At 42.7% G+C, this 14,940-nt stretch overlaps 1 protein-coding gene across 1 annotated transcript in view; it reads left to right on the top strand.

Moving 5' to 3' along the window:
* Positions 1–14,940, top strand: part of LOC127007971 (lysosomal-trafficking regulator-like) — a 192,289-nt gene that overhangs the window by 158,633 nt on the left and 18,716 nt on the right. The window contains 5 exon segments of the mRNA XM_050879516.1: positions 4,159–4,351; positions 4,899–5,014; positions 5,221–5,453; positions 5,773–6,027; positions 6,398–6,469. Coding sequence (XP_050735473.1) covers positions 4,159–4,351; positions 4,899–5,014; positions 5,221–5,453; positions 5,773–6,027; positions 6,398–6,469 — 869 coding nt within the window.

A 14,940-nucleotide genomic window follows, 5' to 3' on the forward strand; every position in this document is an offset into this window, starting at 1 on the left:
AAAATCAGGTTATCGGCCATCCGCTACTTCTTTAAATATACAGTAATCCCTCGTTTATTGCGGGGGTTAGGTTCCAGAACCCCCCGCGATAGGCAAAAATCTGCGAAGTAGCGACCTTATATTTATTTTATTATTTATATATTTTATATATTATATTTTATATATTATATTTTATATATATTATTTATATAAGCATGCATATCTCTGTGAATCTCGCCTCAGCCCGTGTGAACAAGGTCACCCAACCACTAGTTTCTCGAGAGATTGAAAGTCGGCTACATTTCACGGGAAACTCATCGAAATTCTACTCAGAATCTCAGTCACCAACATGTCGGTTACTCGTGTGGTCGGTAAGTTGTGGTCACAAGAAGAAGAAGAGCGTATCAGCTGTTCGGTTCAGTAGCTCTCCACGTGTTTATTCCAGCATCGCAAAGAGTTCCACGAAACTAGATAAGCTTGGAGTAATCATGTTGAGCAAGTTTAGGACTTGAGTCTTGTTCAAGTTTAGTCATTGCCTCATCCTGTCTGGGTCCTCACTGCCAACTTCTGGAGCATTTAACAGTATCAAACTGTAACACACTCTCCCTTTGTCTCCAAGCTAACCACTGACGAACCAACAAATGCTACGGTCGCTGAGCCAATCAGCACCCAGGATACAGAACACAGTGCTCTGATTGGTCACCTCCCATGCATCAGCCAGTAGTGTGCCGTGTACGATTACACGTGGGCAAACTAGCTCAAGCAGAAGCGGCTGTAACTGCGTTTTCCATACGTGCAAGTCTTTGTTTTCTCATCTGCTGTACGCTATGTATTTTATTTCAATCCAATATTCTTTTAATATGTTCTTATTAATATTTTTTTATTTTTTATTATTCTTTACAATTTTTTAGGCTAGAAAATGCTTCTTTTACTGCAAAATAAGTAAAATAATAAATATATTAAAATACCTCAATACCGCAAAATCCCGCGATATAGCGAAAAATCCGTGATACAAAACTAGATATTTACAATTTAAAAATCCGCGAGACAGCGATATGGCGAGGGATTACTGTATATCGGCATCTTTGTTACTTTTGTGACCAAACTAGCGATAATCGTTACTTTTTTCCACCTCTCAGAAAAAAAACGTTGTCTCCTCCCCTACTGCACATGCGTGGCTCAGGCGCCCGTGTTGTATGAAAAAACTTCGGGGTATGAAATATCTTCGGTGAAGAGATTTCATACTTTGATCATCAACATTAAAACACTAGTTTATTTCTTTATGTTAGACACAAAAATTAATATATTTATTTCCTTTCTCACCACTCCCAGTCCTTCCTTCATCGACTTTTCATATTTTGCTAATTTCTCCTTTAGCTCCTCATTTTCCTGAATCAGTCTCTCTTCATTTTCTTCCAAATTTCGAAATCTAGACCTGAGCTCCCTTTGTTGTGATCTGCTCTGTATCTCCTCTTCATCCCTGCTTTTCACTACCCCAATCCACTTATCCAGTTTCTTTTCCATAAGCAATATTCTCTTATAAATAGCCGATTCTTTACTGGCGAATCCTGAAAACGTTGCACCATCCTCATACTTCCCCTCATCACTATCATCATCAACACTCTCTATATCCATCCTTATTTCCCGCCTTCTTGATCCATATCGTCTTCTTCTCGGTGTAGTCCACTCTAAATCATCCTCCCTCCCACTCATCTTGCAACTAGTCAATAATAGGAGACGGGACCACAGTGTACAATAAAGAAAAACTGTACATTAACCAGGCCCCTTGTAAACAACTGCACCTAGGCACCATTTGGGTTTGGCGGTGGCTGAGTCGACAGAGTGACGGCACCGCTTTCAGGAGGACGATAGTTCAATCCCCGCCCGGTGCCACCAAGCTGGGATTTTTCAGCCGCCGCCGAGTAGCTTAAAACGACCCACATGCTGTCCAGGAGACCACCTATCAACCCGGACTTTAGATTCTAGGATTAAAGATGAGCTCTGGGAGGGCAGCAGGAGCCAATGCAGGATGGCGCTACTATAAACACTCGCCTGCACCAGAACGAGCTGGGCCGACCATCAGGCCCCACAGAGAAGAAGCCTTGGGCCAACCATCAGGCCCCACCGGGAAGAAGCCTTGGGCCGACCATCAGGCCCCACTGGGAAGAAGCCTACCGGCGCAATTAAACAACACTGATAAGACCAAAACTTGAATATGCTGCAGTTGTGTGGTCGCCTCACAAAAAGGATATCAGAAAGTTGGAAAGAATACAGAGAATTGCAACTAAAATGGTCCCAGAACTCTCGAATATGACGTATGAAGACAGATTGAAGGAGATGAACTTGACGACATTGGAACAGAGAAGGGAGAGAGGAGATCTGATCACTCTGTATAAGTTGGTAAATAAGTTTGATGAGGTGGATAGAGATGATCTCTTCTCTACTGCGAGAACACAGGGTCTGAGAGGACATGGAAAGAAACTTAATACAGGTAACTCTCGATTTACGCGAGTTTGGTTTATGCGTTTTTGAAATAACGCGGGGTCCAAAGTCCAAATAAATGTTTAATTTACACGTTTTTTTCTACTTATATGCGATATTTTATGGAGTGGCCACCAGATGTCTCACGCAACTGGACTCACACGGTGCTGCGGCCACACAGCTGAGCTCAGTTCTTCCCGCGCGCCACTTGAACAACAATACAATACCCACGCTGCCACGCTACTCAACAATAGGGGTGGGCAGGTACCAGTACTGGTACTAACAGTACCAGCTATACAGTACGGTACCATTACCAGACTGCTCGGTACCGGTACCAATACTAGCCAGTCACTCATGGTGTCCCTCATTTCTTCCTCACATGAGTGAGGCTGAGACTGAGTGCCTGAGTGGATATCTCGGTGATATGGATATTCTCTCTCTCTCTCTCTCTCTCTCTCTCTCTCTCTCTCTCTCTCTCTCTCTCTCTCTCTCTCTCTCTCTCTCTCTCTCTCTCTCTCTCTCTCTCTCTCTCTCCACTGAATGAAGTGAATATTTATTTTTCGACAGAAACCTACCTCTTGTTTGATTTACATTGTTTTTGATTTACGTGACCTCTTTAAGGACGCAATACTCACGTAAATCGAGAGTTAGCTGTAAAGGAACCTGTTTGAGTGACTTGAAAAAGTATAGTTTTCCACATAGAAGTGTTAACACATGGAACAGCTTGCGGGAAGAAGTGGTGGAGGCGAGCGGTGTCCATCAAATGAAGGATAGGCTGGATGAATGTAGATATGGAGACGGGACTATCAGAGCATAGCTCGGGCCCTGTAGACTACAAATAGGTAAATACACCTGGAAACTATTTAGAGACGCTTGACAGTCAACGGCCCCAGTGGGACCTGGGGGAAGAAGCGACGATGCCTGGTCCTCTCTTCGTGAGTGACAGCCAGGATTTTGGTGTCCTCGAGTCCAATGCACACGATAGTACCTGCATTTTGTGATTATTGTACCTTTCTTTGGACATTTTTCCACCAAACACTGTACCAACATGGAGTTATACTTATTAGTGAGGTTGTTTCTGGTTCTTTAGAGTATCTGAAGCACGGATTGAGGTTTCATTTCTGTTGCAAATGAGTATCAACCGATTATAAGGTCTTTTTTACTTGTCGTATGGGGAAGAGAGAAATAAACCTCAAATCTCAAACCTTGCTCTTGACATTCAGAAAATATAATTTCAACCATAGATATTTGTCAACTTCATTACAGGAATAACCTTTGTATGTTTAACTGTTATAAGTTAACGGAAGGTGGTATACGTTTTCCCACACAGGAACACTGTGTGGTGAGTGGAGGACCTTGCTCCTTCAGTTCCTGCCTGCCTTTGTAAAACTCCTATTATTGTGTCAGATTTATTTTTTCATGATCAAAATTAATATTAACAGTTTATCAATAACTTCCATTACATTTTAACTAATTAGTTTGTTAATGGTCATTGGAGTCTACTTTTGAGTTCACAAATTCGTGGTTAACGAAGTTAACTTTTTGATAAACTGTGCCCAGCTTTGATAATATCAGCACATTTAGGAGACTTATTTGTGGAAAATCATGTGCCTTACATGCTGCCATCATATATGGTAAAACAGTAACAAAGCACTCTGAGAAACACACCATTCTTTGATCCCCATCTTTTATCGCCAGGCCCCAGAAGTGCTTCATGAGGTGCGGGGGCTGCGCTGGGGCACCTATGCTGGTTCTCCTGCTGATGAGCGCCCCGTTCTTGCCCTGGTACAGACTCTCAAGACACCAGCCACCCGATTAGCCAGTCTCTCTCACACGGAGCTACTCCTCATGCCCCCTCACACTCACCTCCTCAACATTGGCCAAAGCAAAAGTAATTTCATAAGATTTCACATGTTGATCTTTTACTAGCTAAAAGGGAAAAAAGGTCTGTTATCATTTCCCTTCTCAATGACTGCATTTGGGGTTACAAAACACAGATGTGACAAAATCATTTTTAAATAAATGTTTTTAATTCTCTATCAAATCTGAAACTGACAAATTGACAAAATTGAGTGTTGACTTTAGTAGTGAAATGATTAGATCTTCAGTTGTAACATGTAGCAAAATGTTCAACAATTTGAAGTTGAAGCATGCTTAACCTGGTAGCAGCTGGGATTATGTTTCTTAATGGTCCCTCCAAGCGAGAAAAATGAGAAAAAATCACCCCTCACACAAACCATTTTATAATATATATCAAAGCATTTGTGATCAGATTATGTATCATCTCTTTTGGGGGGTAAATATCATGGCACAAATTTGGCCCGTCGCTGCTACACAGTGAAGCCACAAATTTGGCCCGTCACTGCTACCGGGTTAAAAGTAGGTAAAAAGTGTCAGCTTACCTTTGACTATATTTGAAAGGAATATTTACCTACCAGCTTCTGCATCTGGGGCATACATCTTGTCATCAAACCACCAGGATGGCATCATTCGCTGCCGTCGCCTCAAGGACAATGCAGCTCAGCCACTCATCTCAGTCCCTCCCAATGAACAGGTAAAGTGTTTTCATTCCATACAGTCTGTTGTTATCATTTACAGATTTGTAATAATTTCTCATTTGTGTAGACAAGGATATCAGAGCAGTTGAATAAAACTGAACCATCATAATGATAATTCTTTTATTGTTACATCTTATTAAACTTTATTTTGAATTTTTATTCTTTCTCCATCCATTTGGCACACTTGTATAATTTTCCTTAGGTAACATGGTGTGTGTGTGGCACCAATCAAGTGTGGCTTGGCTTGGCATCTGGTCAGATCCTGGTATACTTGGTCACCACAAGTCATGTTGGGGAGGAGCTGGTGATCTCCCTGCCTCCTACCCTCCTCCTGGCACACACTGCACCCATCACCCACCTGTATCTTTCAAATGCTTTCAATGTCTGTATTTCTGGTGGCAAAGATGGAATGTGTGTCCTGTGGGATACCAACAGGTTAGTGTGTCCATGCAGTGTATAAATATAATAGACTCATGCAAATTTTTTTGGTGTAGCAAGTCCTGCAACTTTTTTTTTTTCATAGAATCTTACCATTAGTCTTGATAGTCATAAATTGCCTTATTATCTGTAAATATAATTATTTCATGAATTTATTTTTGCTAAATGGAAACTTCATATACCATGCAATATTTTTTTCGATATATGCCAAACAAAAAAAATGTTCAGTGTTTGCAACAAAATAAGTACAATTTTTTTTACTTCTAGACTTTCATATGATAGTACTGAAATGCATATTTTACTCACATCATCCTAGGCTGTCATATGTTCGAAGCATTGGCTGGAGTGGTGTGGAGGTTTCACTGCTTGCCATGAGTGAGACCCTTGGGGATTGGGCTTCTATCACTCCCCTAGGGTCCATTGCATCAGTACTGCGCCTCTACACCATCAACGGGGCACTTGTAGATTCAGCCGTCACCCCTGCCCCAGTTACTGCTCTAGCCTTCACCTCAGCACCTGAAGGAACTGCAATCAATGTCATTGCAACTAGTATGGCAGATGGTGTCATCAGGTAGCTTTTGCCTCATTACCTATACCTGTATCACTCATCAGACAGGATAACCGGCATCTCTAATGAATGGAAACTGCCTATTTAAGAGGTGTCTAATTTGATAAGCTGCACAGTTAATTCATGAAATACAGCATTCTCACCTTTACTCCAGAGATTTAGGGTCCTCTGCTTGATTGGAAAAGCTGTATCCAGAAAATACTGAAGATTGTTTAATGATAAGTCAGTCTTTTATTTGGGCAATACCTCTGTGTTACATTTTTTTGACAGTGTATTTTCTGTTGATATCCCTTTTACTAATGAATTTTTATCTAATTATGAGCTCGGTTTGATATGTTTGTTTAGCGATGGTAACAAGTGTATACATCCACAGGCTGTGGAGTGTCTGGGACCTTCATGCTGTCAGGGAGCTGAGGACAGACAGAACAAGGCAGTCAATAGCATCGTAAGTGATTATGTTATGGAATTTAATCACAGAAGAGGGAAGTAAAGATAAATCACCATAAAACAGATGAGATGAGGTTGCAAATAGAAGTTCAAGAGGATAGAGAGATAGGCAAGAAGCAGGGAAAGAGGCATAAAAAGGGGACTAAGACCAATTGCCCTGCCCTGCTGGAGTTCTACCCTGCCACCAAGAAAATAAAATGACTAACATGTGAGGATGGGGCCCCTTTAGAGCCCGGGGGAAGGGGCGAAACGAAGGACAACAGACGGCCACCTCTTCCTCCTTCATCTTCACTGGCGCGCTGTCTCCTGGCTGCTTTCCAACCCATTAATTCATCATGTAAGCAAATTTTCGTAACTCCGTGTTAGTTTTTGATTGTTTTATGGCAACCTAGACCTACGTGAACAAGTAAAAAGTTGAGTGTAGCCTATATTAGTTGATATAGTGCAGGGTGAGTTTGCTGAAATGACCTTTCGGCCTATAAGTTTAGCAGGTTTGGAGTTAAAGTATTGCTTTATCATAATAATTGACTAGTTTGCACATTTTCTCGACCACAAAGGTGCTTCTAGGCGGTTTTATGTCAAGCAGCACCAATGTGAATCAGTAATACAGGCGAATGCAGCATAATTTGCGTACTGTGCAGCAAGCCAAATATGCAAGAATTTGCTGTAATAATAATAATTAAGTGTTTTAGTAGGAATATAAAGTCAATTTTGTGCACATTAGAACAAGTTAAAAATTAACCAAGCAGCACAGAAACCGTCACCCAGGCAATGATGCCAAGTCTGCGAGTCCACCTCTGAAGGATTATCCCTGCCAGCTCTCATGGAACCACTATAGTGCGTTGACAAAGATGGAGAGTGATTAATACTCAGTATGGAGAAAGAATAGTCTGCGCTCAACAGTACGGGGAGAATGAGAGAACGTGTTGTGTGAAAGGGGTAACTTTGGTAGTGAGTGGGTTTTTCACGGGTTACTGTGATTTGAGTAATAACGGTCACTGTATTGCAAGGTCTTAAGTTAAGCATTCTAGCGTAACTACATAATCAGCAAAAACAAGGTCAGTGTCCCAGGTATAGATGGTATGCATTGATATAGGCTACTTTTTTACTTGTTCACATAGGTCTAGGTTGTCATAAAACAATAAAAAACTAACACTGAGTTACGAAAATTTGCTTACCTGGTGAAGTATCGGGACGATTATTCTAGTTACGGTCCACGTGGCTGCTTTCAAAATGTAAACACGGTGCCAGAGTGAAAAATGCGAAGCGCACTATATACCTTCCGACGTACCAACATTTCCATGATCAGCCCACTCCAAGGGGGAAGGGATGGTATGTGTTAACGTTACCCCGCACCTCCACGGCCCAAAAGGTCCAGTCAAGTGGTCCCGTCAGGGAAGGGGGAAGGGTTGATTTAACAATCTGGGCGTCAGTCACCAGCATGTTGGTTATTTTCTCGTGATCAGTAAGTTGTGGTCACAAGAAGAAGAGCGTGTCAGCTGATCGTTTCAGTAGCTATCCGCGTGTTTATTCCAGTACCACAATGAGTTCCACGAAGCTAGATGAGCTTGGTGTAACCAGGTTGAGCAGGTCTTGAACTTGAGTCATGTCCAAGCGTAGCCACTGCCACATCGTGGCTGGGTCCTCACTGCTAAGTTCTTGTAGCACTTAACAGTTGCAAGCTGTGACACACACTCCCTTTGTCTCCTAGCTGACCACTCCAAACTAACAAATGCTTTCTTTTCATTTTTTTCTATTTCTTCAGCAAACACCACAAAGCAAACTCTGCAATGCCTGGATCCATTGTTTGTTTTGCTTTTCATCTGATATATCCCAGAATGCAACAGTCCTCTGTGTGACCAAACTTGAAGATAAATTCGGAGCAGAAATTTGTTGGGAGATAATTTCGTTGGGAAATTCCAAAGAAACTAGCTTGTGTGACCACGTCTTTAAGCTGCTGGTGTCACACTGGGCCTTTTTCCTCCAACCGCGTTGGCGATAGGGGGTGACCGGCAACTCCAACTTTTCCGGGTTTGCGTCACACATGGCCAAGGTCGATTCTCCATATTCACAATGTAAACAAAGCAGTCGCCCTGTATCGATTAAATAGTTAGCAAAGCAGCTCTGCCAGTCTACTTTACGAGTTTCTTGGTTGGTCATTTTCCACTGCTCCTCACTCCTTAGCCACTGCCGTCATCTGTTTGTTTACATACAGCCGCGCGGTTGCTTGTTCCCCCAAATGTTTTCCATCCGTACGGACAAACGACAACTCACTCCCGGTTGGGCACATGGGCAACCGTGGTTGCCAGTATCCCCAACGGTTGGAGGAAAACGGCCAGTGTGACACCACCTTAACCCTTCCGCTCTGGGTGTCCTCTTGGAAGGACGCGCGTAAAATTTGGCAAAAATCCGGGTGTCCTCTCTGAAGGCATGTGCATATTTCTACCATTTGAAATGCGCGCCCGGGCTTAGTTTGGTATGAGCCCACGCCCAGCATCCCAGAGCACGTGTTGGCATCACCAGTCAGTTGGTCACTAGCTGCAGTGATGGAAGGACATTATTTTTCACTTTTCGATGTGTCTGAATGTGTGCCTTCCTCCGCTGCTTCCTCACCTCCACCCGCACGAAAGGTTGTTAGGATTTGTCGCACAGAGCCTAGCCCCACCCCCTGCAGTGACGTCGCACGCTGATATCTCCTGATTGGCTGCTGCCTCCCTCCTTCCCCTCTCTCCCCTGCTCCTTGCCTCTCTCTCACTCTCTCCCTCCCTTCTCCCACTTATATTGTTCTTTGTTTTTTTTTTCTGTTATTCAACAATTTTTCTGTTATTCAACAATTTTTCCTTTTCCTATGACACTCTCTCTCTCTCTCTCTCTTAGATGCAGAGAGAGAGAGAGAGAGAGAGAGAGAGAGAGAGAGAGAGAGAGAGAGAGAGAGAGAGAGAGAGAGAGAGAGAGAGAGAGAGAGAGAGAGATACTAGATATTTACATAAATACGGACAGAGAGACAGACAAACAGACAGATAGATTGACAGACAAACACACATGTAAGGAGGAAGAGACATAAACAGACAGTCATACACATACAGAAAGGTAGACAGACACAGATAGACACACACATACATGCACATATACAAACACAAAAGCAATAAAACAGAGAGAGAGAGAGAGAGAGAGAGATTGTGAAAGTCACTGGCTGCTGACACAGGCACAATCAACCCAACTCATACTCTCTCTCTCTCTCTCTGGATCTAAGAAAGAAAGAGAGAGAGAGAGAGAGAGAGAGAGAGAGAGAGAGAGAGAGAGAGAGAGAGAGAGAGAGAGAGAGAGAGAGAGAAGGTCATAGGAAAAAGACAAAGAGGAGCTATTTGTTGAATAACAGAAAAAAATACAAAGCACAATATATGCAGGAGGGAGGGAGAGAGCGACAGAGAGCAAGGCAGAGGGAGAAAGGCAATGAGGTTGGGCAGAAAGGGGAAGGAAGGAGGCAGCAGCCATTTTTTTTTTTTTTTTTTTTTTTTTTTTTTTATACAACAAAGGAGGCAACTCAAGGGCACACAAAAAAAGAAAACAATAATAAAAAAAAGCCCACTACTCGCTGCTCCTAAAAAAGAAACAAAAGAGGTGGCCGAAAGCAAGATCAAATACGGGAGGATTTACATAGATTTACATAGAAAATCAGACCACACAGACCCCATGGTCCAGACTTGGTGGTCTGTCCTTAAACCTAAGTGATTTTACATTAATCAGAAGACTCCAAAACGTTGCACTTCTACTCTAGTTGATATTAAGTTGAAGGAAGTGACGGTCGAGCTTATTTTTGAAGGAGTCAATCGTGTTACACTGGACCACTGATGGTGGAAGCTTATTCCATTCTCGCACTACAACGTTGGTGAAGAAAAATTTTGTGCAGTCTGAATTTACTTGTCTACATCTGAGTTTTACGCCATTGTTCCTCGTGCGCAGACTGTCATCGATCATAAACAATGTTGATCTGTCTACATTCGTGAAACCATTAAGTATTTTAAAACATTCGATCAGTTTTCCTCGGAGGTGACGTTTCTCAAGAGAGAACATGTAAAGGGTAGAAAGCCTTTCTTTGTAGGATTTGTTGCGCAAGGAAGGGATCATTTTCGTTGCCCGACGCTGAACACCTTCTAATTAAGCAATATCCTTTGCATGGTGGGGGGACCAAAACTGTACCGCATATTCCAAGTGGGGTCTGACTAAACTGTTGTAGAGCGGGAGTATTACATCTTTATTCTTGAATACAAAGTTTCTTTTAATGAAGCCCAACATTCTATTCGCTTTATTTGCTGCATCGATGCATTGCTGTGAGAATTTGAGGTTTGACGCAATTTTGACCCCCAAGTCTTTGACGCATTGAACGCTTTTGAGTTTAACGCCGCGCATTTCGTATTCGAACTTCTTATTCCTCGTTCCAACTTGAAGGACCTGGCACTTGTCTACGTTAAAGGGCATCTCCCATCTATCCGACCAAGCTGAAATTTTGTGCAAATCCTCTTGGAGGCTTTGCCTGTCTTCGTCAGTGAGAACCGAGTTACCAATCTTTGTGTCGTCTGCAAATTTACTAATGCGGTTATTGAGTCCAACATCCACGTCGTTGATGTAAATAATGAAGAGCACTGGGCCAAGGACCGAGCCCTGAGGGACGCCACTAGTGACAGGCACTCTGAGTTAAATCCACAATCACTACTCTTTGTTGTCTGTTGCTCAACCAATTCGCGATCCATTGGTTTACTTGACCGTCAATACCTATTTGCTTTAATTTGTAAAGTAATTTATGATGCGGACTTTATCAAACGCTTTCTGGAAATCAAGATAGACTACGTCCAGTGATTTGGTTACGTCATAAACAGTGAAGAGGTCGTTATAAAAGGTTAATAGGTTTGATAGGCAGGATCTTTTGTTTCGAAGCCATGCTGTGAGTCCCCAATCAATGAGTGGCTTTCAAGGTAACTCACAATTTTGTCTCTAATTATGCTCTCAAGTAGCTTACCTACAACCGAAGTTAGACTAATGGGCCTGTAATTACCTGGTACTTTTTTGTCTCCTTTCTTGAAAATCGGTGTCACGTTAGCCTTTTTCCACTCTGAAGGGCGATGCCTTGTCGCAAGGACATATTGAATACGGTTGTGATGGAGGAGAGTATTTCGCTCTTCGTTTCTTTCAGCAGAGTTGGATATACTTTGTCAGGTCCAGGACTTTTATTTGTTTTAAGTGAATGGAGAGCTTTAAGGACTTCATCAGTTGCTATTTCAAAATTAGGCAATGCATGCTCGAGATTTACAATAGTACTGGTGTTGGTGGTAGCGAGGAAGACTGTTAGTATTAAACACTGAGGAAAAGTAATTGTTTAAGAGGTTTGCAATGTGTTGGCTGTCAGTGCCATCAGTCGCTGTTTGTTAAAAAGTCCAATTTTTTGATCGATTTCTGTTGTGTTTGTAACTGAAGAAAGATTTTGGTTACTTTTACAGTGCAATATTTTCTTTTAAATACGCCTGGCATCATTATAAAGTCTAATGTTCGGGCGTGTTTTGTTCTTTCTTTAACCTGTAAAACAATTTTCTCTCATTGACTGATTGTTTAATTTCGCTATTAAACCACGGTTTTTATTAGTGTTAATTCGAATGTGTACTGCTGAGTGAGTAAGTGATTTTTCTTCTCTACGTTGTCGTCATCTGATAGTTGTATTTCTGTTAGTTTTGTCGGATTTCTACAAAGTTAGCTCTTTGAAATTGGGCACCTTTACTTTATTTTCAGTCACTGATGATTGAGTTAATGTCGCCAAGACTAATTTATGATCGCAAGAACCGAGGTGTTCTCCTACCATGACACTACTGACAAGGTTATCTTGGGTCGTTATAACAAGGTTTAGTATATTATTTTGTCGAGTTGGCTCAGAAACCATTTGGCTTAGATAATTTTCTTCTAGAAATTCGATCATTCTATGTGACTCGCCTTCTGTACCTGACAGTGTCGCCCAGTCGATATGGGAGAGGTGTCCTGATACCCTCCTCTTGAAAGAGTTCAATTTGTAGGCAAGAGGAAATACAGATGAAGGAAGATTGTTCCAGAGTTTACCAGCGTGAGGGATGAAAGAGTGAAGATGCTGGTTAACTCAGGGTTTGGACAGTATAGGGATGAGCATGAGTAGAAAGTCGGTGCAGCGGGGGGGGAGGGGGGGGAAGGCATGCAATTCGCAAGTTCAGAAGAGCAGTCAGCGTGAAACTATCGATAGAAGATAGAAAGAGATGCAACATTTTAAAGGAATTTAAGAGGTAGAAGACTATCAGTATGAGGAGGAGAGCTGATGAGACGAAGAGCCTAGCCTCCACTCTGTCCAGAAGAGCTGTGTGAGTGGAGCCCCCCACATGAGATGCATACTCCATACGAGGGCGGACAAGGCCCTGTATATGGACAGCAACTGTGCAGGGAGAAGAACTGGCGGAGACGGTACAGAACGCCCAGCCTCAAGGAAGCTGATTTAGTAAGAGATGAGATATGAAGTTTCCAGTTGAGATTTTGAGTTAAGGATAGACCGAGGATGTTTAGTGTTGAGGAAGGTGATAGCTGGGTGTTGTCAAAGAATAGGGGATAGTTGTTTGGAAGATTGTGTCGAGTGGATAGGTGGAGAAACTGTGTTTTTGAGGCGTTGAAGGACACCAGGTTCTTCTTGCCCCAATCAGAAATAATAGTAAGGTCTGAGGCTAGGCGTTCTGCAGCCTCCAGCCTTGAGTCGTTAAGTTCCTGTAGGGTGGGTCTTCTATTAAAAGAAGTTGAGTAATGCAGAGTGGAATCATTGGCGTAGGAATGGATAGGACAGTTCGTTTTGGAAAGAAGATCATCAATGAACAACAGAAAAAGAGTGGGAGATAGGACAGAACCCTGTGGGACACCACTGTTAATAGATTTAGGGGAAGAACAGTGACCGTCTACCACAGCAGAAATAGAACGGTCAGAAAGGAAACTGGAGATAAAGGTACAGAGAGAAGGATAGAAACCGTAGGAGGGTAGTTTGGAAAGCAAAGATTTGTGCCAGACCCTATCAAAAGCTTTTGATATGTCCAGCGCAATAGCAAAAGTTTCACTGAAACGGCTAAGAGAGGATGACCAAGAGTCAGTTAAGAAGGCTAGGAGATCACCAGTAGAACGCCCCTTGCGGAACCCATACTGGTGATCAGATAGAAGGTCAGAAGTGGAAAGGTGCTTTTGAATCTTCCGGTTAAGGATTGATTCAAAAGCTTTAGATAGACAAGAAAGTAAAGCTATAGGACGGTAGTTTGAGGGATTGGAGCGGTCACCCTTCTTAGGCACAGGCTGTATGAAGGCATACTTCCAGCAAGAAGGAAAGGTAGATGTTGACAGGCAGAGGCGAAAAAGTTTGAGCAGGCAGGGTGACAGCACGGAGGCACAGTTTTTAAGGACAATAGGAGGCACTCCATCAGGTCCATAAGCCTTCTGAGGATTGAGGCCAGAGAGGGCATAGAAAACATCATTTTGAAGAATCTTTATAACAGGCATAAAGGAGTCAGAGGGATGATGAGTAGGAGGAATATGCCCAGAATCGTCCAGAGTGGAGTTTTTTTTAGAAAAAGTTTGAGAGAAGAGTTCAGCCTTAGAGATAGATGAGACGGCAGTGTTGCCATCAGGACTGAGGAGTGGAGGGAAAGATGAAGAAGTGAAGTTGGAGATGTTTTTGGCTAGATGCCAGAAGTCACGGGAAGAGTTAGAGAAAGCAAGGTTTGGGCATTTTCTATTAATGAAAGAATTTTTGGTTAGTCGGAGAATAGATTTTGCTCGATTTCGGGCAGAAATGTAAAGTTCATAATTAGCATTAGTTTGAAGGCTCTGGTACCTTTTGTGAGCTACCTCTCTATCATTGACAGCACGAGAACAAGCGTGATTAAACCAAGGCTTTTTAGCGTGAGGAGTAGAGAAAGAACGAGAAATGTATGCCTCCATTCCAGAGACAATCACCTCTGTGATGCGCTGAGCACACACAGAGGGGTCTCTATCCTGGAAGCAATAATCATTCCACGGGAAATCGGAAAAGTACATCCTCAGGTCGTCCCACCGAGCTGAAGCAAAATGCCAGAAGCATCGCCTCTTCGGTGGGTCCAGAGGGTGTACAGGAGCGATAGGACAGGATGCAGAAATAAGATTGTGATCGGAGGAGCCCAACGGAGAGAACAGTTTGACAGAATAAGCAGAAGGGTTTGAGGTAAGGAAGAGGTCTAGAATGTTGGGCCGGTCTCCAAGACGGTCGGGAATACGTGTAGAGTGCTGGACCACCTGCTCTAGGTCGTTGAGGATAGCAAAGTTGTAGGCTTGTTCACCAGGATGGTCAGTGAAAGAGGATGAAAGCCAAAGCTGGTGGTGAACATTGAAATCTCCTAGGATGGAGATTTCAGCGAAGGGAGAGTGGGTCAAGATGTGCTCCACTTTAGA

Source organism: Eriocheir sinensis, chromosome 36 (genome assembly GCF_024679095.1).
Source record: "Eriocheir sinensis breed Jianghai 21 chromosome 36, ASM2467909v1, whole genome shotgun sequence".
NCBI classification, from domain to species: Eukaryota; Metazoa; Arthropoda; class Malacostraca; order Decapoda; family Varunidae; genus Eriocheir; species Eriocheir sinensis.